At 36.0% G+C, this 24106-nt stretch overlaps 2 protein-coding genes across 5 annotated transcripts in view; both read left to right on the forward strand.

Moving 5' to 3' along the window:
- LOC121729695 lies at positions 1-4429 on the forward strand. 2 transcript variants are annotated; one of them, XM_042118293.1, is made up of 5 exons: positions 1-394; positions 596-793; positions 1398-1641; positions 2497-2683; positions 4401-4429. In XM_042118293.1, the coding sequence occupies exons 1-4, from the start codon at positions 260-262 to the stop codon at positions 2679-2681; spliced, it is 762 nt and encodes a 253-aa protein (XP_041974227.1). In that variant the 5' UTR covers positions 1-259; the 3' UTR covers positions 2682-2683; positions 4401-4429. The 2 variants fall into 2 exon arrangements, with proteins under 2 accessions (XP_041974227.1, XP_041974226.1); XM_042118292.1 differs by lacking the exon at positions 4401-4429 and having other exon boundaries at positions 2497-2799.
- LOC121729696 (ras-like GTP-binding protein RhoL) overlaps positions 3544-24106 on the forward strand; it is a 25159-nt gene continuing 4596 nt past the window's right edge. The window contains exons 1-6 of one of the 3 annotated variants that reach the window (XR_006035995.1): positions 3544-3969; positions 8250-8364; positions 14092-14209; positions 15165-15243; positions 15758-15943; positions 16677-16679. Coding sequence is in view for 1 of the 3 variants with exons in the window: in XM_042118294.1 (XP_041974228.1) it covers positions 3857-3969; positions 8250-8364; positions 14092-14209; positions 15165-15243; positions 15758-15881 (549 nt within the window). In the remaining 2 variants the exon portion in view is untranslated. Of the gene's footprint in view, positions 3970-8249; positions 8365-14091; positions 14210-15164; positions 15244-15757; positions 16801-24106 lie in introns of those variants that run through there. The other 2 variants (XR_006035994.1, XM_042118294.1) reach the window with 2 other exon arrangements.

The raw sequence follows: 24106 nt of genomic DNA on the forward strand, positions 1-24106 counted from the left end.
TTCCGCTAGTTCCTTACCTTTTACTCGTCTGTGGCACAACATACGCAAAATTGTGTCAAGTTGCCAAGAAAAAAAAAATTGACATTTTAGATCGTTTTCTTTGAAGACTTTGAACCAACTTTTGTCTGTTTTGTTTTGACAAAAACTTGAACACATGCTTGCGAAAAAGTTTATAAAAGCACTTAAAAGTTTCTTTTCGTTAGTATAAACGCAAAAGAGCCCTTTTTGTAACACATTCTCGTTAATTTACTAGAGTAACATGATATCTCAAGAGTACGAAAGTTTGGACGAAGAAGTAAAAGAGCTTTTACAACATTACAAACTTAAAATGACTACAGCATATGAGCCGTGTAATGAGAAAAACTTTAAGGAATGTCTCATCGGACTACACGAGGTATGTAATAATTATTCACAATACGCAGATATTAAGTTGGCCTGTTTTTATAGAAATTTCTTCGCATAAATTGCCAAGCAACTTTTGCTTATTAGAAATGTATTTTTTTTTCATAAAACTCCATAATCTCTTATTTTTTAATAATTATAGCTATTCTAAGGAGTTCATTTTTTTGTTATAATTACTAACCTTTTTTGAAAGGAAATGAACCTATTGAATGTAAATTATATATTCAACCCTTACACTGATGTGAAAGAAGATACTTTGCAACCAGAAGCTTTAACAAATTTAATAAACGCCACATGGACACTACTGCAACATCATAAAAACGCTACAGAAAAATTAAAAAGTGTAAAAGAACAGAATCACATACTAGATCACAGCAACAGACAATTTACTGTAAGTATAAAGTTTAAGTACCATTTTTAGGGTCCCGTACCCAAAGGGTAAAAACGGGACCCTACTACTGAGACTTTGATGTCTGTCTGTCTGTCTGTCTGTCTCTAGGCTGTAACTCAAAGACGGTAATAGCTAGATAGTTGAAATTGTCACAGATTATGTATATCTGTTGCCGCTATAACAACAAATACTAAAAACGAAATAAAATTAATATTTATGGGGGGCTCCCATACAACAAATGTGATATTTTGGCCCTTTTTTGCACTATATCAATAATGGCAACAGGTAGGTACTTGAATTTTTCTCAAAGTCCTTAGTTATATGTGTACATTATTATTTAATAATAATATTTAAATAAAATAAAATATTAATTCTACAAGGCCCGCGAGCACCGGTGATCGCGACAACAATAGAATACAATAGCAATTCTTGGAAATTCCGATCGAAGTATTAAGGGGGGCTCCCATACAGAAAACACAATTTTTGGCCTAATTTTACTCTATAATGGTACAGAACCCTTCATGCGCGAGTCCGATTATTGTGTGTATGATAATATTACCAAGACAAGTTAATTACATCTACTCACCATAACCAAATTCTACAGGGTATAGTAAAGAGTATGAAAGATAAGTTAAATTCAGAGAAGAATGAGGCTCGAGCTTGTGTTGCAACAGCTCAAAGAATATCCGACCAATCTAACAATGTGTACCAAAAATATATGGAGACAAAAACAAAACTTAATCAACTAACAAAACAAAAGGAAACAAACGAGAAGAGCTTACAAAATAAAATAGCGCGACTGAAACTTGAAAATGACAAATTACAAGATAAATTAAGGAATAAATCTGGTAATTATTTTATATTTTTGTACTTGTTATTAAAGTTTAAAAAGTATCCTTGCTTGATGCGGTTAACCATAAACATTTGAATTTGTTGTTTGTAATCAATTCAACTGTGTACTGCAGATAAACACACAGACACAGAGAAATGTAAAGCTGTAAATAATAATATCTACAGATGCTTTAACAGACGCTTCACACAACGTCAGTCTGGCCCCGTGATAAGTATTTGGAGAATGTCTTGTTACGGGTACCAGTCTACACACATTTTATATGAAATACTTTTATACTATACATATTACATATATTTAAGACTAGAGGTTTCGCGCGGCTTCGTCCGCGTAAATTAGATATTTCACAGAAAAATTAATCCACAAAAAAAAGCCTATGATCCTTCACATGGTCTACTTCTTATGTGATCCAAATAACAGAAAAAATGCTCTTGTAGTTCGTGAGATAAGCCCTTTTAAATAATTTCCCTTGTTTCTTTCACATTTTCCTCTATTTCTTCGCTCCTATTAGTATTAGCGTGATAAAATGTAGCCTATAGCCTTCCTCGATAAATGGATTAATGGACAGTGTTAGACACTGAAAGAATTTTTCAAATCGGACCAGTAGTTCCTGAGATTAGCGTGTTCAAACAAACAAACAAACAAATTCTTTTAATATTAGTATAGAGTTTGATTATATCATACACATTACACATAGTATTTAATACACATCCATGACCCAGGAACATTGAAAACTTTTTGTTTCATCAGCAGGATTCGAACCTGCGACCCCCGGCTTGAGCCGCCACATGCTCAACCGTTGAGCCCCAGAAGTTGTTAAAACCATTTCAATAATAAATTATATTGTTTTTAGGTAACTTCACGTCATGCGCAGATGTGTGTGAGTTTACACTGTCACAGCTAAAAGATAGGGAGAGAAAACACAAAGCAATGATAGTAAAATTACAAACCAGCAACCAGGAACTATTGAGAGAACTCTTAAATCTAAAAGAATCACTTATTTTGACTGGAATTGATGATCTCAATTTGAATCATTAGTTGTTTTTTGTTTTAATTGATTACCACAACAGTATTGATTTAATAATAATTGTTTTGTATGTTCAGTAGTTTATAAGTTTGACTTTTAATAAGAATCATAAAAAAATCCTTAAAAATAAAAAAAAATCTTTTGACATTAATAAACTTGATAATTAAAAAAGTATGTTTTCCTATAAAATTACTTAATTAACTTGTTTCACAGGCTAAATACTCTTAAATATAATATGTAAGTATAATAATTATTAATAATAAGTTACTTTTCAGATTTGGTTAAAAAATATTTGGAATAGCTTTTAGTTGATTTTATAATAATTATAATGGCCCTTTTAAGTAGATAAAGATTAGACTAACACTATTACTTAATTACCAAGCACTTAATAATTAACAAATAGTTATGAAGATTTCATAAGTTGCAATGGTTTTTGTTTGTTATTAATTATTATTATTATTATTATAGTTTCAATCGTGTTTTTGGGCCTTTCCTTCTTTACGCTATACAGATCCGGTTTCCAACATGTGCTGCAAAATATAATATACATTTTGTTGCATAATAAAACATATTAGGTATAACATTTAAGCTAATGCTATATTATACAAAGCATTTTTTCACTTCAGAGAAACTGTTGTGACCCGGCACATCTACACCAACGAGGTGCGAATCTCATATGTAAACGTTATTGAAAACTAATTACATTGTTATTAGCATTTTCTGTAGATGCGACACACCAAAATAAATACGTATGTCGCTTGAGCAATGAAGTCAACACAAAGGCCGTCGTCCATTCATCGCCAACAAAGTGAAACAAGTTTGGCTAGAACACGTCAACTGAATTAATTATGAATAATATCCGTCGAGGCTCTGTATGGGCAGTGGCCGGCGGGCGATACGAGCAGGCGCTACTGTCGCGACGACGGCTCCGACGACCTGCAGATCGATTCATCCCCACTAATAGCCGTAATCACTTCGCACCGAGCCGCTAAACTGCGCGCGCGCATCGTACTCCCGTTTCGCCGTTATCGTCGTTTCGAGTGTGATAAGATCGTTACATCACTGTGATAAGAGTCGTCAAGGTTCAATTTGTACCTGTGATACGATATTCGCTGCATTCGATATGCCCCGCGGCTAGTTGAAGTTATTCGGTGCCGTGTTTTGTTTATCGAATGTGTCGTGAATTATGGACGGGAAGAGACTGAAGATAACCGTGGTGGGAGACGGGATGGTGGGCAAGACCTGCCTCCTGTATGTGTACACGAAGAAAACATTTCCCAAGGAGTATGTGCCGACAGTGTGAGTAGCCGAGTCTTGGTTGTCGAGTAGCCAGTAGCGGAGGTATAGGTCATGAGGTCGGCGGCTGCGCAATCGTACAGTGCGTGACTAAATTAGAAGGTGGATGCGGCAGTTCCCGAGACATTCGTGAGATGCCTCCGTAGGGACGTGCCGCTATGGAAATTAATTACCACTTAATACTTAATATCTATTTCTAGATACATGTTGTAAATATGGGGAAATTCGCTCCGTTTTCCTTTTATTATGACTTCACTGAACTTATCAATTTGTATGACTCAGAATCGTACCGAATCCGTACTGGAACATAATTTGAAATGATAATGAAAGAATATAATATTAATTACTTACTAGCGACCCGTCCCGGCTTCGCACGGGTATAAAATAAATTATGGCCTAAGTCACTGAAAAAATGATTAAAATCGATTCAGTAGTTTTAAATAAATTATATTCATTACTACCCGTGGCCCGCATTGGTCGATACTGCCGAAAAGCTACTTACGTCCCACAATTTTTAAATCTGTAAAATCGTAATATTTATGCTGTAAAGAGCCATAATCAATAATGTATTTAAAGTATTTAATTGAATAAGGATTATTGCCGTTTGGTTAAAATCGCTTCGAAAATTTGCCATTATATTTTGAAAAGTAAATGACAAAAACATATGTTATTGTGAGATATATTCATAAGAGATATACTTATACGTGGGAGAGTCATGCTTCGGCACGAATGGGCCGGCTCGACTGAAGAAATACCACATTCTCACAGAAAACCGGCGTGAAACAGCGCTTACGCAGTGTGTCGCCGAGTGAGTTTACCGGAGGCCCAATCCCCTACCCTATTCCCTTACCTACCCTCCCCTATTCCCTTCCCTTCCCATCCCTGCCCACCCCTATTACCCTATTCCCTCTTAAAAGGCCGGCAACGCACCTGCAGCTCTTCTGATGCTGCGAGTGTCCATGGGCGACGGAAGTTGCTTTCCATCAGGTGACCCGTTTGCTCGTTTGCCCCCTTATTTCATTAAAAAAAATATATACTTACCATCGCGGAGTTTAGACCTTTTCAATGTGTACAATGCGCACCCCTGCATTGGTATTGTCTATTCTGTACTTGTACTATTATCTATTCTGTGGCATTGGTAGCGCCCACTTCGAAACGGGCGTAAATCGCAATATTTTAATTTCGCCATAACTTCTAAACCAAACGTTCATTTTTAATCATTCAAAGAGCAAATATAATCTACATAAACTGTACTTAGTGATGAAATTATTTATTTTGATAAGGATAATAAGCACACATTTTTTTTTTATAAAGTAATCATAATATTTAATGTAATAAAAATATCTGTGATGTTTAAATGCGAGCTGCGAGCACAACAATGTATGCAGATGTAATTTTTTAAGGAATTAATAAAGGCTTTTTTTTTTTTTTCTTATTTATAATAAGCACACATAAGCATGAGTAAAATAAATGCGTTTAAATGTAGTCCAAAAAAAAAACAAGATTTTTAAATAAAAAAATGGTTTTTGTGCCTCACTTGACATAGATAGGTATATTGTGTCGCGGACATTTTTGTAGATATTTATAAGATCTACATTCACTTAGAACATTGTATAGTTCTATCTTTTATAGTTTAGGCAGCGTACGCAAAATAAGTAAATTTTCTGGTTGTTTCCGAAAAACTGAAATATCTTACGGAACCCTATATTCTCCAAAATAAAAAGTAGCCTATGTTACTCGTAAATAATGTAGCTTTCGAATGGTGAAAGAATTTTTAAAATCGGTCCAGTAGTTTTTGAGCCTATTCATTACAATTAAACAAACAAACAAAGTTTACCTCTTTATAATATTAGTATAGATTAAGTACTTATATTGTTTTGCTTACAATATAATTTCATAATTTTATATTCATAATTTTGATACTGTATGAATTGTATGATAAATAAATATTATATAATGTTTTTAAAACTTTGGCGGACGGTCAGAAAAGCAATTGAGAATGTCCGTATAAAAAACAACACATACTTTACAAAGTCGGTAAGTATTAGAATTAAGAACTATATTATGATAATTGACGTACTGTTTCAGCACTTCCTGATAAGGTGCCGGATAGGGCTAGGCTATCCACAACTTATTTGACAGATGCTCCATACTCTACATTATGTCAAGTTAAGTTGCGGATAACCTATCCGGCACTTATCAGGAAGTGGTGAAACAGACCCTTAGGTATGTAAAGTAGCTAAAATAATATGTTAGAGCAAATATTATGTTTTGGAGCAAATAGTTGACGAGTTTGCTTATACCTTTAGTTTATGACATCACTCGTTAAGCGTAATCTAGCTACTTCGGTATAATTCGTAAATGATGATTCAATGTTATGCATCATAGTAAAGGTACTTCACCACCTACATCAGCTGCTACAACCTGTGTTAATATTGATTTAGTGACTCGACTTAATCCGCTTTCATCGACAACGACATTATGACAAGATTGCTGCAGATAAAGCCATCGTAAATTAACACGAATTAATTTCAATTAAATTCCAATCTTTAATAATATTAACTCTCACACAGGTTTCAGTGACGGTGGCCGTTTTCATTGATACCAGGCCAGTTACGCAGGAGTAATTTTATAGTGCCCAACTGTGTGCGCAGTACACAAGAGCATTCTCTATTCCTTTACTCTCATAACCCAGAAGATCCATCCGACGCATGGATCATCTTACTTGTCGGATAATCAGGTGATCAGCCTGCATTGTCCTAACCAATCTTGGAAATAACATGTTCCCAACGCAAGAATCGAACCCACGATCTCGGAGTCAAGAGCCGCGCTCTAAACCACTGGATCACTGAGGCGATAAATATAATCTTTATAATAACGTGTCAAACACTAAACAACCAGCTATACAAACAGTAAAACGATTTTTTGGAGCAATGATTACAGTTAGTTACATAAATATTATAGCAGCTATCAACTAATAATAATAATTATCGTCATCACTCGTCATCACCGACCACTTATGAATTTTATATTAGTGCTAAAGTCATGCAGTAAGAAAGGGCAAGTTCACGACGATAGGGGTCTGGCGTAGTGAACTTGCCTTGCGGCGGGCTAGGGACGTTAATAGTTGAGGAAACTTGTCACTTATTCAGCATTGTAAATAAATATATTATTAAACAATGGGGAAAATTGTAAATGTTGTTTTTGGGATGCTATCGGTCAGTGGCGAGAGAGTCTTCTGGGCGTAATATTTTGGATGACCTCCTAACATAGCCACATTCAGTGAGATCACCAAATGATAGGAGAAGTAAACAAAATATAATCACAGTAAACAATTAATATAAGTAGCTACACTACGAATAATAAAAACGATAGGTACCTAATAATTATTATTAGCAAAAAAGGTAAACAAGTCACGTTTCTTGCATGAGAGCTCCCCTTAAATATTAATTTAATTAGTAAGTATTTGTTGTTATAGCGGCAACAGATGTAGGTACACAATCTGTGCAAATTTGGGAAGTCTAGCTATAGCGGTTTTAGAGATACAGCCTGGAGACGGACAGCTACAACGAAGTCCCTAACAGGGTGATCCTACATTGTAGGATTAGGATTTAGGACTATCATTCCATCTTAGCACGCGTTGGCAGGGTGGATGAATGGAATGATAAAATCTGATTAGAACAAAGTGTCGGTGAAGCAAATTACAAATGGCGCGCTATTTCCGGTCGGGAATGCGTGCAGTTATGATAGTCTGTTGTCGCTGAACTGACCGACCGGGCACTATTTATAAAATCAAACACTTCGGCATTGTTGTATTGTACGAGTTTGTTGTTTCCTCCTATGCCACTAGCCAGTAGGTACCGGAGTACGCACTTCCTCATAGTCCATCTTTGTATCGATTCGCGATCCTGGTGTTCCGATTACTCATAGGTACATAAAGTAGGCAAACCCGTCCACTTATTGTTTTAAGTAATCTACATTTTGTGTGGATATACTTGTACGATATGATCCACATTAGAAATTCATGCTTAGCCCTTAGGTATATCTAACTATTTGCAATCTGCTATCCCTTTTACAGAAACCACTGTACCGATTTAGATAAAATTTTTGTATAGATACTTTGAGACCCAGGATAGGACATCAGACAGTTTTTATCGCCAAAAATGAACTACACATTACATGATAAACGATATGTTAAAAGCCTGGAAAGGACAGAATTTTCTACACGAATTAAGTTGTGCCATAATATTATAGTTGTAATAATTTGTACTGTCCGTTTCCAGGTTCGACAACTACACGGGCACCATCGACGTGGACGGCGAGGTGCGGGAGATGGCGCTGTGGGACACGGCGGGACAGGAGGACTATGAGCGACTGCGGCCGCTGTCCTACACACACGTATGTACCAACTACCATCGAAGAAATTGATTTATAGGCAGTTGACGGACCTACGACATGTGGTCGGCTTATATCACTTCAATGTTAGCTGTGATCGGTCGGCTGGGTTTAACTTAATGCGACCAAATTACGTAGGTCCGCCATCTGCCTATGAATCCACTTCCACGATAGTACAAAATAATATGGTACGGAATATTACACTCCCCGGTTCTCATCTCAAGATTGGAATAAGGGGCGGAACTGAAAAATGGGAGGAGTGAGAACCGCCTCTATCCCAATATCCTCTCCTCGTTGTAAGCTACAAAGAAAGATAACGCACTTCCGTTTTCCGTGTAGACCTGCCACCCGCTTTTTCCGAATCGTAGTGTCTTCGGTCTATTGTATACAGATCATCATTGACAATCAGTTTCTGAGCAAACTATAAGCAACTGAACAGGTTCAAATCCCTTGTTAACCATATAACTTCAATGTATTCTAAATAATCTATATATTTAAAAATGAATTTTCAATTGCATTAGTAACGCTAAAACTCAAAAACGGCTTAATGGATTGGGCTAATTTTAGTCTTAAAATATTCTTAGAAGTCCAGGGAAGGTTTTAAAGTGACACGAAGTTCACCGGGACAGCTATTCTAAATAAAATTATTGATAATTCAAGCTTGATAATCTATACTAATATTATAAATGCGAAAGTATCTCTGTCTGTCTGTCTGTCTGTCTCGCTTTCACCAGGCCTGTCCCACTCGCGCCTTTAGGTATCGAACTATAAGTACCCCATTAAAGAGGCAGATCACAAGGAACTCACAAGCGAGCGGTCCTACGTGCTGATTTAACCGCTGTGACAGAATTATTATTAAATCTGATAAATATGAACAACTGAAAAAAGTCAAAGAAATATTTCAATAAAGTAATTTAAGACTTTAAAATACAAAAAAAGATTAAAAAATACACAAACATAGCAAATAAACCAATTTGTTACAAACAAACCGCATACTACACATAAATAAACACAAGTTACTATGTTTAAGTTGTAAAAAATTCCTGACCAGCTCCTACACTATAATCGAATATAAAACTATTATAAAATATACGTTGGGTTACTAAAATTTGATTATTACTATAAAAAAGTTTGCTATTAGTAGCTATAGTAATTAAAAGAAGATTATTTTATTTTCTAAAAGGTGACAATCTTGATTTCGTCAGAAAGGGTCTCGGTCGGAATTTGAACTTTATAGTATCGCAGCAAGAGTGGTTATTTTTTTAAACGGGTTTCACGAGTTGGACTTCTGTTGGCACTACCCAACCGATTGTAATGAAATTTTGTATACAGACAGTCTAAAGCCTAATGGCGGCTCTCGACATAGGCGAACGAGTTGGCCAACGCGTCTGCAGACGCGTTGGCCCAATGTGTAGAACGGGTGTTCGCGCGTTGGCCGTAGGTATTTAGACGTTGGCCGACGCGTCTGCGAGCTTGCCGCGCGGGTCGGAAATGTCGGCAAAAGATCAAAGGACATTTGTCGCAAGCTTCGCGCTCCATCAGCGTTGCCAGAATGTTACTTTTGTAACATTTTACGTTACTTTTGACCCTTGCATGTTACATTCATGTGACATGACTAAAGATGTTACTTTTACGTTACTTTTGGTAATTGAAAAAAAAAAGATATTTGAAACCAAAAATGCGAAAACGAAACCATAACGAAACGCACTAAGTTTTATTGAGTTTTGTCGTTACAGCTGACAAAGCTTTAAATCAACGTGGCGAAAAAAGGAACTAATGCTGCCATCATACAAAAACGCCCCCGCCCACGTTCATAAAATTAAAGCCTTGTCGCACCTTAGTTTAAAGTTTTAATGACGGTCCTATTGGTAGACTTGGAGCTAAACAAAATAAAATGCCTTCGTAAAAATAAAATATAATCGGCCAAGTGTGAGTCTGACTCGCTCATAAAGGGTTCCATACCGTGATAGAGCAAAAATAGGTCAAAAATTGTGTTTTTTTTGCATAAGAGCTTATTTTATTATCATGTAGAAATATCAAGTGCCTACCTATTATTGATATCCAGCAAAAAATGCCAAGAAATCAAGTTTGTTGTATAGGAGCCCCCTTTAACTATAATATTTTGTTTTTAGTATTTGTCTGTGAAAATTTCATAAGTCTAGCTATAGCGGTTCTTGCGATACACACGGATAGACGGACATACATTAAAGTCTTAGTAATAGGGTCCCGTTTTACCCTTTGGGTACGGAACCCTAAAAATAAATAACTTCATCTCCATATGTATAGTATTTTTCGTGCATTCTGGATACTACCCCCCCCCCCCCCCCCCCGGCATTTAAAATATTAAATAATACGAAATGTTACTTTTCCCCACAAAATGTTACTTTTTGCATGACATTAAGTAACTTTGGAACATACAGCACTGGCAACACTGCGCTCCATCCACACATAGGCCGCGCGATCAGTTCGCCCGGAGCGGCGACGAAGAGTGCACGTTTCCTTCTTGTGTCGAATTAACATCCAACTTGACGAAATGGCGAACAATATGAGTATCGAGAAAACATTTAAATTTATTGGGCCCTATGGGTCTATACAGACGGACCGCATTTCAACTGCAATCCAACCGCAAATTGCAGTTGAAGTGCAGTTTGAATGCAGTTGACACGACTGCAATAGAACTGCAAACCGAACGCACAGTCGGATTGCAGTTGACTGCAGTCGTGTGAACTTCATACCGACTGCATCCAAACTGCACTATCCCACCCACCCGCACGCTCCGCTCTCCCGCGCATGGAATCAGTAGCAGTGCAGTTTGGATGCAGTCGGTATGCGGTTCACACGACTGCACGCCAACTGCAACTGAACTGCAATCCGACTGCGCATTTGGTTTGCAGTTCTATTGCAGTCATGTCAACTGCATTCAAACTGCACTGCTACTGATTCCATGCGCGGGAGAGCGGAGCGTGCGGGTGGGTGGGATAGTGCAGTTTGGATGCAGTCGGTATGAAGTTCACACGACTGCAGTCAACTGCAATCCGACTGCGCGTTCGGCCCTATCAGAGTAAAAACTGCCTGTGGAACTAAAAATCATATCAAAAGTTGCAAAAAAAATAAGGTGATTGGACATTCTATTTTCCTCACGATGTTTTTAGGTTAGGTTGGGTAGTTCCGTACCCAACGGGTAAAAACGGGACCCTATTACTAAGACTTCAACGTCTGTCTGCATTTCTGTCTGTCCGTCTGTCTGTCTGTCCGTCTGTCCGTCTGTCTGTCCGTCTGTCTGTCTCCAGGCTGTATCTCAAGAACCGCTATACTTAGCTAGATTTCTGAATTTTCACAGATTATGTACCTATATCTGTTGTCGCTATAACAACAAAATATACTAAAAACAAAATAAATTAAATATTTAATAAATAATAATTATTAATCATGATAATTATAATAAGTAATAAGTAAGAATTTTTATATATAATAAATAATAAGTAATAAAAAAAATATATTTTAATATTATAAAATATGTAAAAGTGAGTTTATTTCTTTGTTTGTTACGTTTTCTCGCCTTTTACTTATTTATTTCGAGAATACCCTTTAAAAACTTTTTCTTGTCCACATTTACAAAGTAATTATAAGCTGTGAATAAATATACAGCTGCAGCTGTTGCGACTCAACATCCATTTTGAATCCGTCCGCACATTGGCGCGATCCAAAGCATACTGAACGACCTTCCTATGTGTGGATTACTCACAAACGCCGTTGCAAGCGCACTGTCAACGCGTCTGCAGACGCGTTGGCCAACGCGTTCGCCTATGTCGAGAGCCGCCATAAGAAAGGACATAGGCTACTTTTTTACTAAAAAAAAGCGTTGTAAGGGGGTGAAAATGCGTAAATTTGTTCAAATTAAGAAGTTCCAAAAATCTATAATAGATGGCGCCGTGCGTCTTCTACATCGCGCTAACGCTTGCCCAAAATACTTTCTATAAGAGTTGATATAATCTTACATTCAATTTTCGATTTTTTTCGATTGTTATTTCTATTTTACGGTCTTAGATAAATGATTGGTCACGCGCGCGCGCTCGACTAGATACCGCGCTGTATAGAAAACACAGATTCCCGAATGCGGCACCTCAATATTGTAGTGTGTGTAAAACAATGCACAAATAGTGTTGTGTGCGTAGATAATCGGGTTGCCAGATACGTGACTGATGCCCAATCAATGGGGAAAAATTAGTTGATGTGGTCTTGTAATTTATTATTATTGTATAGTAAGTGCTGATTTTTCAATCACCAGAAAAACTTTACCATTGGAATAAAGTCCATTCGAAAAGAATGCGATAAAATAACAACGTTGTTAAGGTCAACGAAATATAATGTCTACAATATTGATGAGAAAACAATACAAAAACAATAATAGGAAGTTTAACGAAAGTTAAGAATGAGTCATAAAAAAGCAAATGTTAAATTTGTTTTCTCATTTATGACTGTATTGTGTACTTACATAAAATATAAACTGTATTTAAGATTTTTATTATAATATGATACTCATAATTCATATTTATTCATACACATTCATGATCCAGGAACTTTGAAAACTTTTTGTTCCGTTGGCGGGATTCGAACCAGCTACCCTAGCTAGAGATTTTAATGCGCTCATCCACTCAGCCACTGTGTATATTATATAAAAAAAAATAAGATATAAATAAATAAAAATCACAATCTCAGAAAAATTTGGGAATTTTTAGTTTATCATAATTGGCAACACTGAACATCAAGCGGTACTCCGATCCTAATTTTCAGGTTAATATTATTTTTCTGTGTTTATGACGATTTATATAATATTTACTGATGGCATGTGATGCCAGTACCTTTCTTGTTTCTTGTAGTGTTATTATTGCATAGTCTCACTACGCAAACTGGCATTTTGCTACGGACGTAACTTAAAATTTCGAAAATTATCGACACATCTACCTCACCCGAAGCTTGCGGCGCGACTGGCGCGGTTACGCCGTATCAGGCGTATGATTTGTTGCCGCATTTTTCAAGTACTCCGACGGTATCTAGTCGTAGCGCGAGCGCGAGACCAATCATTCATTTAAGTTTACGTTATTTAATAAATCAGTACTTTATCTATGCAGTGACGTAACCTTAAACCTATCATTGATAAATAGTTTATGGGTAAAGTTGTGTAATGGGGGGGGGGCTAAATAAGCTTAAAAATTTGGCACAAAATATAAAGTTTAATTATAAAATTGAAATATTATGTGCACACTGCACAGCTGTTTTGATTAAAGGGTAGGTAGGTACCAGGGCTTTTTTATAAAAGCTTTTGACACCAATTTTGTTGACATCGCGCGCTGTAAACTGAAGTCCACGCGGACGAAGTCGCGGGTAACAGCTAGTTCTCTATAAATCAAATTACTAAAGGCTTTATTTACATATAGACAGAACATAGACGAGATAAAATTACAGTTACGTGTTGAAGGTTAGCTCGCTTAGCCTGATTAGCTTACATACGTTATAGGCAAATTATATAGGCAATGGTTTGTTTAGCTAATATGCGAGAATTTTTGTAATATAATTTGAATTTTGAACACACAATTTTTTGATGGAATTTAATAGAAAACAACAAAAAAAAAGTTGTGCGTCTCTGCATCAAGTCGTTTGCTAAAGCGCGAATTATCAGTAAGTAAGTTAATAAGTTGTAGTAAACGAAACGTATATATTAATTTCCAGACAAATTGCTTCGTAGTATGCTACTCGGTGGCGAGCCGGCCGAGCTACGAGAACGTCACCATCAAATGGTACCCGGAGCTCAAACACTTCGCCACCAACGTACCAATCGTCCTAGTCGGTAAGTGCAGGCCTGAAAGCTTGTCGATCTGAACTCTGAAGGCTTCCAGAGTTTTTATTTCATAGTTTTCACACTGAACTTTATGCGAAAAAACAATGAGTCATACGGATGATGGGCCACTCTTATAGAATGTACGAGGCGATAGTATAACTCTGAACCGTCAAGAGTCTGACTATAGACGTAGTGAACTTTCATGACTCTAAGGGTAAAGCCTAATGAGCGTAATTTGTGAGTTGTGAGTCGCAGAATTTCGGCTGACAGAAATTCTGCTGGATTCAGTTTCATACAAAAGTCCTGTTTGATTCACACGAGCGTAATTTTGTGAGTCATGATTGTGGCATTTCATTCATCGTGAAAAGATATTTAGGCGGCAGAAATTTTGCGACTCACGACTCACAAAATTACGCTCGTTTGGCTTCACCCCAAGGAGAAATGTACCTACTATTGTAGAGTCGAGTCGAACTCGAGGGTAGAGAAACAGGCAGAAACAAATATATTATGTCTACAAATGTAAAATTCAGGAAATAAATACCGGCCTCCTTTGTGTGATGAGATTTATTTGATCATAGTTCAAAAGGTCAATCCAATCAGATACTTGGATGCTACTTGTGGCCGCATTGTTATTCTACTTGTTGTATTGGCAATACATTATGATCTTCGAGGTTTTCTGAATGGCCATGGTACTCCTCTACAATTATCGTACTTTAGTCTATATATATAAAAATGGATTTTCAAATGTGTTAGTCGCGCTAAAACTCGAAAACGGCTGGACAGATTGAGCTGATTTCAGTCCTAAAATATTCGTAGAAGTCCAGGGAAGGTTTTAAAGTGACACGAAGTTCACCGGGACAGCTAGTATATTATATAACAAAATATATAAACTAGTTTAAACCGTATGATTTATGTCGTTCGAATGTCAAGTATTACAGTAATATAGCTATGTTTTCTGTTGCAGCAACTAAAATAGACTTACGGTCATCACAAGAAGATGTCGTGACGACACACGAGGGAAAACAATTGAAAAAGAGGATACGGTGAGTGAAACTTATATCATCTTTACCTATCTTTACCAATGTCAAGTATTAATCGAAAAAAAAAATATGTACACAGTTTTTTACGTATTTACAAACGGAAGTGAGGAAAGGATAACAATACAAAAGTAAATTGTAATCTGTGTGCCATGTTGAAAAATGTGGGGCCTATCGCACGGATACTGCGCTATCGTCCGCGACATTATCAAGCACATGTTGATAAAGCGAAACTGATATGCTCCAATTGAGAGAAATTTACGTATTGTTTGTTGGAGATTTAAAATTATTATGTTTGAAAGCCAGTAGCGGCTTATGGGCGACGGCCCAGGGCGCCCTTTTTACCCGGCTTTCTAACAAAAACGCCCCCTTAATGTTGTTTCTAACTAGATACGATCGTCATAAACGTCCTACTACATCCTATGTTTTTTTATCAACATAACAAGACCACGTCTTTTCAATTTGACGTATTATAAGTAACGATATAACTCTTCTCAATACATCATTATATCCGTTTCAGTGCTGCCCAGTTCGTGGAGTGCTCAGCGCTGGAGCGGACCAACGTGCACCAGGTGTTCGAGGAGGCCGTGCGAGCCGCGCTCAAGAAGAAGGCCGTCCCCAAACGCGCCTGCCATTTCCTATGACCGACTCGCCCCAGCCGCCCAAAATGTCCAGTGCGAGATTTTAGTCGCTACTCACTGTAAAGGCTTGTTTTCACTTTGATCAGTGCAGGTGCGAGTGTTTAGTGTTTAGTAATTATTGAGCGTGCTTAGTGTTTTGTGCTCGTGGGAGTACCTGTCCAATATATGTACATAGTTTAGTTGCTGCGCAGCTAAATTAATTTAGTGTTGATGCCACTAAACACATGAATGCTCTTAACACTTAACACTAAACAAACGTGTCCCAACGTGTTTAGTAGCAGATATTTATTCCTCTATGGTAGCAGGCACGCTGCGAGTGCAGGGGAAGGTGAGGCGCGCGGGACGGGGCTACTCGCAAAAAAATTAGAACGCGATTCTATTCGCTTTGTTTAGTGCGATTTGGCCGTTTACTAATCACTCCCAAGTCGCACTAATTAGTTGCTGTCCAGGGTCCACACGTGTTTTGTACTAATCACTTAACACAATTACTTAACACTCGCACCTACACTAATCAAAGTGAAAACAAGCCTTTAAGCTTCGAGGGAAGAGACGCAAAACTTTGTAACACAAAATTTCTATAAAGTTTCGTGCCGTGTCTTATGCTGGCTTCTCACGGCGCGTCGCGCCAGCTCGAGCCACGCGCCGTGTGAAAGGGGTGGCTCGAGGTGGCGCGGGTTGGGTCGAGCAGGCGCGTCCGCGTCGTGAGAACGGGTAGCACGGACCCGCTTGTTGGCTCGTGCTCGGTCGTAGAAATCGGCTCTGCGCGGCGTGGCTCGTGATATTACGCGCCGTGAGAAGCCAGTTTTACAGTTTTGCCACTAGGGGCGCTGCTTTGACATGTGAGGCAAATAAACTCTTTAATAAACTGCTTAAATAGTGTCGTAAATAAGGGATAGTATTTTACTTCATGGCGAACAGTGACTAAAACTCGCACTCGGCACGCAGATGATGCGATACAATTTGTCTAGTGTTCCAAACTATGATTCACTTCTAGGTCACTTTTGATTTTCCGATAGCATAAACCAATTTTTGAATAACTGGCATGTAACTCGTAATAGAGATTTAATCGCAGAAGTCGCTTACCAGTATGGTTGCTAGGCTTCCGGATAAAGCCGGACGCAGTCAGGCTTTTTGGTTGCGTATCCGGCCAAAGTTAAAGGATGTCCGGCTTGTGTAGAGCTCTGAATCTATGAATTTATATAAAATTTTAGATGGTTTTACACCTAAATATTATTTAAATTTTAATTTAGGTGTATCAAATTGGATCCATTAGATGTTCAATTGTTTTATTAAACAGAAAAAATTGTTAATGCGCTGCCGAACGTGCGTGCTATACCTACTGATAATCAGCTTTTTCATACAAATGTCCGGACTCCGGCTAAGCTGACTGCTATGTCCAGTTTTTCGATTTAGCGACCTGGCAACCCTACCTACCAGAATAAATTGGCTAGACGTAGAAGCGATACACGCAAAGAAATTATGTATGTATGTAGGTACATACTTAGTATTAATGTATCAAAATGAAAGACCCTCGCGCGTTATGATTCATAATAATTAATAATAAATGACGTCATCTGATCGAGCACACAATATTGTTTTACAAATTGCTATAATGACTATAGAAGTGATCGCAATTTAACCAAATAGCTCAAGTCGTAGATTATGACGTAAACCACGTGACGAGATATTGTAATATTATTGAATGTCAAAATCAATTGAATTTCTTGTAAGTATGTACAGTGGTAGTCAAATGTTTTAGCAAAGTTTTTCTACAATCACGATTCACAATCAATCAATCAAATCAATTTCTACAATTATTTTGACCATAGTTTTACTTAAAGCTTGATAAATTAAGTATTAATTTTTCATTTGTGACAACCACAACTTTTGTGCCAAAGTTAGTGCAGGCCTGAGGTGCAGGCATTTAAATTATTTTTAATTTTTTTGCAATCCATCAAATTTATTTAATATCCAAGGTGCTCCCCACTGCGAGCATTCACTTGTAATGTAACATTATAGATCGTTTTTGAGCATTACATTACACGTGTAAATTGTAATGTAACATTCGACTTTGAGCATTTCATAGCTAGTTGATGTTACAAGTTGTATCTTAAGATATTACACACTGTGTCATTACAAGGTGCGCATTGCAATGCTTGACTCTGTAACATTACATTACAAGCGAATGCTCCCGATGATGTATATGCACCTTCATATTTAACTATTTTAAGTTATATGGGTACCAATTAAGTTACCCTAGAAGGACTACAATTGCATGAACGCATTATTATAATTAATAGCATAATATAATGTAAATAATATTTGTATAAAATCAGTATTGAAAGTTTGTAACTATAGATTTCTTGGTAATATATTTTGGTTGAGTAATTTGTAAATACTTATATTTTTATTACTTAAGCATCGACTTAAAGCATAAAATATTATGTACTTAGTACTTACAAACCCCGAAGATTTGAAAATGTTATAAAGTGTAATAAAATACTTATTACATATACATAATTTTATAATAAATGTATGAGCGAAATGCGAATAACTTCTTATTATTTACCATAAATAACCCCATTACCTTGAGACAAACGTGTCTGTCTGTCTGTAAATCCGTTCGCCTTTCTCCCTGTCCATGCAGCATCCCTTCGTCAGACTCTCTATCCGTCCGTTCATCTATCACTCGAATGTACCTTACAAAACTATAGCTATCGCAGTTTTTAAGGTACATTCGAAGTTAAAATTTAGGAGGGATTATAGGCAACTGACATTTTAGAATTTGCGACAAACGAGCTCAATAGATGGCGCTTGAAAGGTACATATTTACTTATCATTTTAACAAGCCGTCGTCGATTTCACATTATTTTCAGAAATAATGTGATCACGTGGTAAACTCGACATACAGAGTAATGATTAACAGAGAGGCCATGTTCACCACTTAATAAACGAAATCTTTAATGAATTTTGTATGATAATAAAATTATGTATTATTTAAATATGATGTTTGTTCTGTACTCATGAACATAAAAAAAGTATTTCCTTATAATAATACAATTTATAACAAAATAAAGTATTACCCATTTAATATAGTTTATTGCATAATATACGTCTTATGCATGGAAAATACGCCAACATTACGAATATGCTACAAAATAGTTACAAAGAAATACCCTATTCATGATATTGGCGTATTTTTCATAGAAACAAGGAATTCAAAAGTAACTCTTTTAGCGCTGCTATTTTCACAGTGAACTTCTATAATATCTAATACTAGATGTTCCGCGCGGCTTCGCCCGCGTAATTTAGGAATGTCAAGGAAACCGTACATTTTTCCGCAAAAAAGAAACCTATTTCCTTTCACGTGTTCTATTCTTCATGTGTGCCAAATAACATAAAAATTGCTCCAGTACGTTCAAATAAGCCCTTTCAAATAATTTCCCCAGTTTTTTCCACACATTGCTTCGCTCCTATTAGTCTCAGCGTGATAAAATATAGCCTATAGCCTTCCTCAATAAGTAGGCTATCTAACACTCAAAGAATTTTTCAAATCGGACCAGTAGTTCCTGAGATAAGCGCGTTCAAACAAGCCATTTCAAATAATTTGTCCCGGTTTTACCACACTTTCCTCTATTTCTTCGTTCCTTTTAGTCTTAGCGTGATAAAATATAGCCTATAGCCTTCCTCGATAAATGAGCTATCTAACACTGAAAGAATTTTTTAAATCGGACCAGTAGTTCCTGAGATTAGCGCGTTCAAACAAACAAACAAACAAACAAACTCTTCCCAATTATAATATTAGTATAGATACATATTATAAACCACAGTAGCTTTTTTTCCCTCATGTCCCTTTGTTCCGTTTAATCTTTAAAGATAAGAGCCACTTTTATGCTTCTAATTTAATTAAAAGCATAAAAGTGGCTCTTATGTTAACTGTATGGGACTATGGGAGTGAACAAGACTAATAATAATATGCCAACTTACCAACAACCTACGTATGTACTATGTAACCTACATTGCATCAAATCGTCGTAAGTATGTGAGAATTAAGTTATATATGAGTATTAATAATTGCATAAAATGCAATCTCTTTACACTTTACTTTTAAGGCGGGATTATAGGCCACTAACGTTTTATAATTTGAGGCAAACTAGCTCAATAGATGGCGCTCGAAAGGTACATATTTACATAGCAAGCCATCGTCGATTTTAATATTTTCAGAAATAGTGTGATCACGTGGTAAACTCGACATACAGAGTAAGGTATTTAAATATGATGTTTGTTCTGTACGCAGTACTCACGAACATAAAAAATGTATTTCCTCTAAATAATACATATACAATGTATAACAAAATAAAGTATTACCCATACCTATACAAAGTGTAACAAAACTAAGTAATAATACTTTAGGGTGTGTTATGTGTATGTATTCCTTGTAGAGAGTTCACTGTGAAAGTAGCAGCGCTGAAAGAATAATTTTTTTCACTTTTGTATGGAGAAACTCGTGACGCTGAGACGCTCGCCCATACAAAAGTAAAAAAAAAATTTGGTCTTTCAAGGAACATGTACACACCCTTAGTTTTGTTACAACCTGTATAGTTCATTGCATAAATATATACTTGTGCATGGAAAATACGCCAACTATACAATAAAATAGTTATAATATAACAAATACAATAAAATAGTTATAAAGAAATACTATATTATTTATCATATTTGCGTATTTTCCATAGAAACATGGAACTCAAAAGTAACTCTTTTAGCACTGCTACTTTTACAGTGAAAATTATAATATAATATACGTACTTACCCCAAAGTGTTAATACCGAAGTCTATTTAAAATTCGGTAAAGTAGATTTAAAAGTTCTTAGCTACAATAATTTCATCATCATCAGCTCCCTCTCTGCTGGAAAATATGGAGCTTATTTTTATGACCTCAATGAGAAGAGTTCAAGTATTTTTTTGTGTTTGGGTTTATTGCAATAGCTTTAAAAAATAACCCTTAACCCTGGGTCTACCCCATGACAATCACTTGTATCTGACGCTGCAGCATCACTTGGAATCTATATAACACCCTCCAAAAGTTCAAAAACTAAAACTCTACTTACAGCAAGGTAACGTTTTTGACCCGATTGACAAGTTTTTAATTAGATTATAATATTCATTATAGTTATGCAGATCATATTCATATTTTCTTTGTCATTTTCAGGAATCTGTTCCCAAAAGAGACCCTTGGCCCGGGAAGTCTTCGCTTTGCTATCTATCCGTCTGTCTGTCTCCAGGGTGTATATTGTTACGAACTTACGACATATAATGCCATCTAGCGTCATACCGATGGAACTTATCGGGGGATATTATACTCTCAAACAACATAAAACCCCTACTTGATACTAGATGGCGTTAGGCTTTCAGAAATATTCCACACTTGTTTACGGGAATCGGGTACATTCTAGAAAGGAATGGAAGGAAATTCTCGTACGTTCTGGAACTCGTCTCGGCCCATATATATAGCCACTGGTAGATGAGTCAGTGGATATCACGTAACAATATCAAGTAACGCGGTAGCTAGAGAACTGAAATTTTAAAGAATATGTATTCTTGTTGTTACCATAACAACAAATAGAAACAAGCTAAAATGAATATTTAAGAGGGCTGGAATATTCAAAGCAAAAACGCGATTTTAGACCTTTTTTGTTTGACATCAATAATTCAATAATGGCAAGCGGTAGGTGTTTGAAATATTTAGGAAATATGTACCTTATTATATTTCAACTTTAATATATACTAATATTAGAATAGTCTGTCTGTCATCTTTGATTTTGATTCATGTTGAACCGTTTTTTATTAAATTTGGTGAAGAAACTAGAAAGGATACTTTTTATCCCGAAAAAATTTACGGTTCCTGTATATTGCATCAAATTGTTGTGAGTAAAGAATTAATAATTGTATAAATGCTCTTTACTATTTACTTTTAAATGTCATCGCGATTTTCGTTCAAAAAATATAATTTTTTGATAAAGTCAAATAAGGTTCTAGGGCATTTCATTTCGATAACAATATATTTCCTGTAAAGAATCCTTATTTATTTCCTGCCGAGGTGCACCAAAATCATGGTGTAGGTATCTATAGATCTAGATCTATCCGCATGATAACAGCACTATGTTTTTGTGATTTCTTGTGCAGATTTCAGTACTCCAGTGCTAAGATGTGATAATTTTTTCTATTGCTATGGATTGGACATGTGCGATAAAATAACATAATATTATCATTTTACAAACTTTTGACACATAGATAACTGTCTGTTGCAGTACTCTGTACATTGTTTTCTGACTAAGTTGTAATGTTTACATTTTATGACTTTAAAACCTACCAAAACCGTAAAAATGATCGTTTGGCGATTGTAAATTATCAAATAACATCTTATTAGATAGTCTCTCGCCATATAATTTAGGTTACAAAGCAAATGTAGTATTTGTAAACCAAAAATGTTGACTAGGTTCCGAAATAAAACTCAGTCTACTGACCATTGCTCAAGACGTCAAATTACGGCGCTGTACTATTGTACGGCCAGAATACTGGGATATATTTGTGAACATACTCTATGATAGACAATCAGCCTCTAACATACAGATTTGACTTATGTCATTCAATTTTTATTCATCAAAGCGCCTGTGGAATTAAAGTGGCAAATTCAAAATCAAATCGTTGCTTTTGTAAAATAACAAATCGTTCGAATTTGTGATTTAAACTACTTATTTTTATTATTATTATTATTATTATTATTTATCAAAAACGAAGCTGACCAGGACCTTCAAAATCATAATTTAAACATTTTTGTATAAAAATATTTTTTCAGCGAAAATAAATGTATTTTCGCTGAATTCTAGTCGAAATAAATTTTTGAAAGTATCATTCTTTATTACTCTTTTTTTAGTAGTAAATGGATTTAAATCAAAATTCTAAGCTGTCAGGAACCTTGGTAAGGAACGTAACAAAGCTACAAAAAATGTTTAAATGCTTATAATTACTTCTGGTCAAAGTTGTAGTGAAAATAAAAACATGAAATTTCACTAATCCTCGTTGTATACGGCCTTAAATGCCGTCACGATTTAAATTTATAAAAAATATTTTTTTATAAAAATCAAATATAATTAAGGTTTTAGGACATATTTTCATTTCGATCAATAATATTTTTTCTGTAAAGAATCCTTAGTTATTTCCTCTCGTGATGCACCAAAAATCATGGTGTATCTATAAATCTATAACAATCCGCATGATAATATTATTTTTACGATTTCTTGTGCAGATGTTCTTGTGCAGACTACCCCAGTGCTAAGATGCCATGATTCTTTTCATTGCTATGGATTGGACATGTTTAATAAAATAACATAATCTTATCATTTTATAATGTTTCGACACATACGTCATAATCTGTCTCTGTGTAGCGATACTCTGTACATTGTTTTCTGACTTAGCTGTAATAATGAATCTATACTAATATTATAAATGCGAAAGTATCTCTGTCTGTCTGTCTGTCTGTCTGTCTCGCTTTCACGCCAAAACTACCGAACCGATTGTAATGAAATGTTGTATACAGATAGTCTAAAGCCCGAGAAAGGACATAGGCTACTTTTTTACTGGAAAAAAGGGTTGTAAGGGGGTGAAATGCGTAAATTTTTTCAAATTAAGTTAGTTCACACTGCACAGCTGTTTTGATTTAAGGGGTACCAGGGTTTTTTTATAAAAGCTTTTGACACAAATTTTGTTGACATCGCGCGCTATAAACTGAAGTCCACGCGGACGAAGTCGCGGGCAACAGCTAGTATTTACATATTTTTTATGACTTTCAAACCTACCAAAAACGTAAAAATGATCGTTTGGTGAATGTAAATTATCAAATAGCATCTTATTAGGTAGTCTCTCACGAAATAATTAGGAAACAAAACAATATTATAATATATGTAAACCAAAAATGTTGACTAGATTTCGAAAAAAACCCAGTCTACTGACTAGTGCTCAAGACGTTAAATTACGGCGCTGTCTTGTACTGGTATTCCACTAGTTAGACAAGTGTGACGTATTGTAATTATACCAAAACATAGAGATATATATACGAAAAAGCACTGGCAAATATTCCGAAACGAATCAATGGTAGGGGACCACGGCAATTCCATACAATTTCTATACCTAAGGAGCTCTGACCAGTATACTGGGATATATTTGTG

This window comes from Aricia agestis, chromosome 8, assembly GCF_905147365.1.
Source record: "Aricia agestis chromosome 8, ilAriAges1.1, whole genome shotgun sequence".
Taxonomy (NCBI): Eukaryota; Metazoa; Arthropoda; class Insecta; order Lepidoptera; family Lycaenidae; genus Aricia; species Aricia agestis.

Excerpts from the sequence above, each read along its gene's own strand:
- LOC121729695 (XM_042118293.1), top strand. The coding sequence starts at position 260 with ATGATATCTCAAGAGTACGAAAGTTTGGACGAAGAAGTAAAAGAGCTT. Across the intron at positions 395-595 it reads GTCTCATCGGACTACACGAG|GAAATGAACCTATTGAATGT; the intron begins GTATGTAATAAT and ends CTTTTTTGAAAG. Across the intron at positions 1,642-2,496 it reads TAAATTAAGGAATAAATCTG|GTAACTTCACGTCATGCGCA; the intron begins GTAATTATTTTA and ends TATTGTTTTTAG.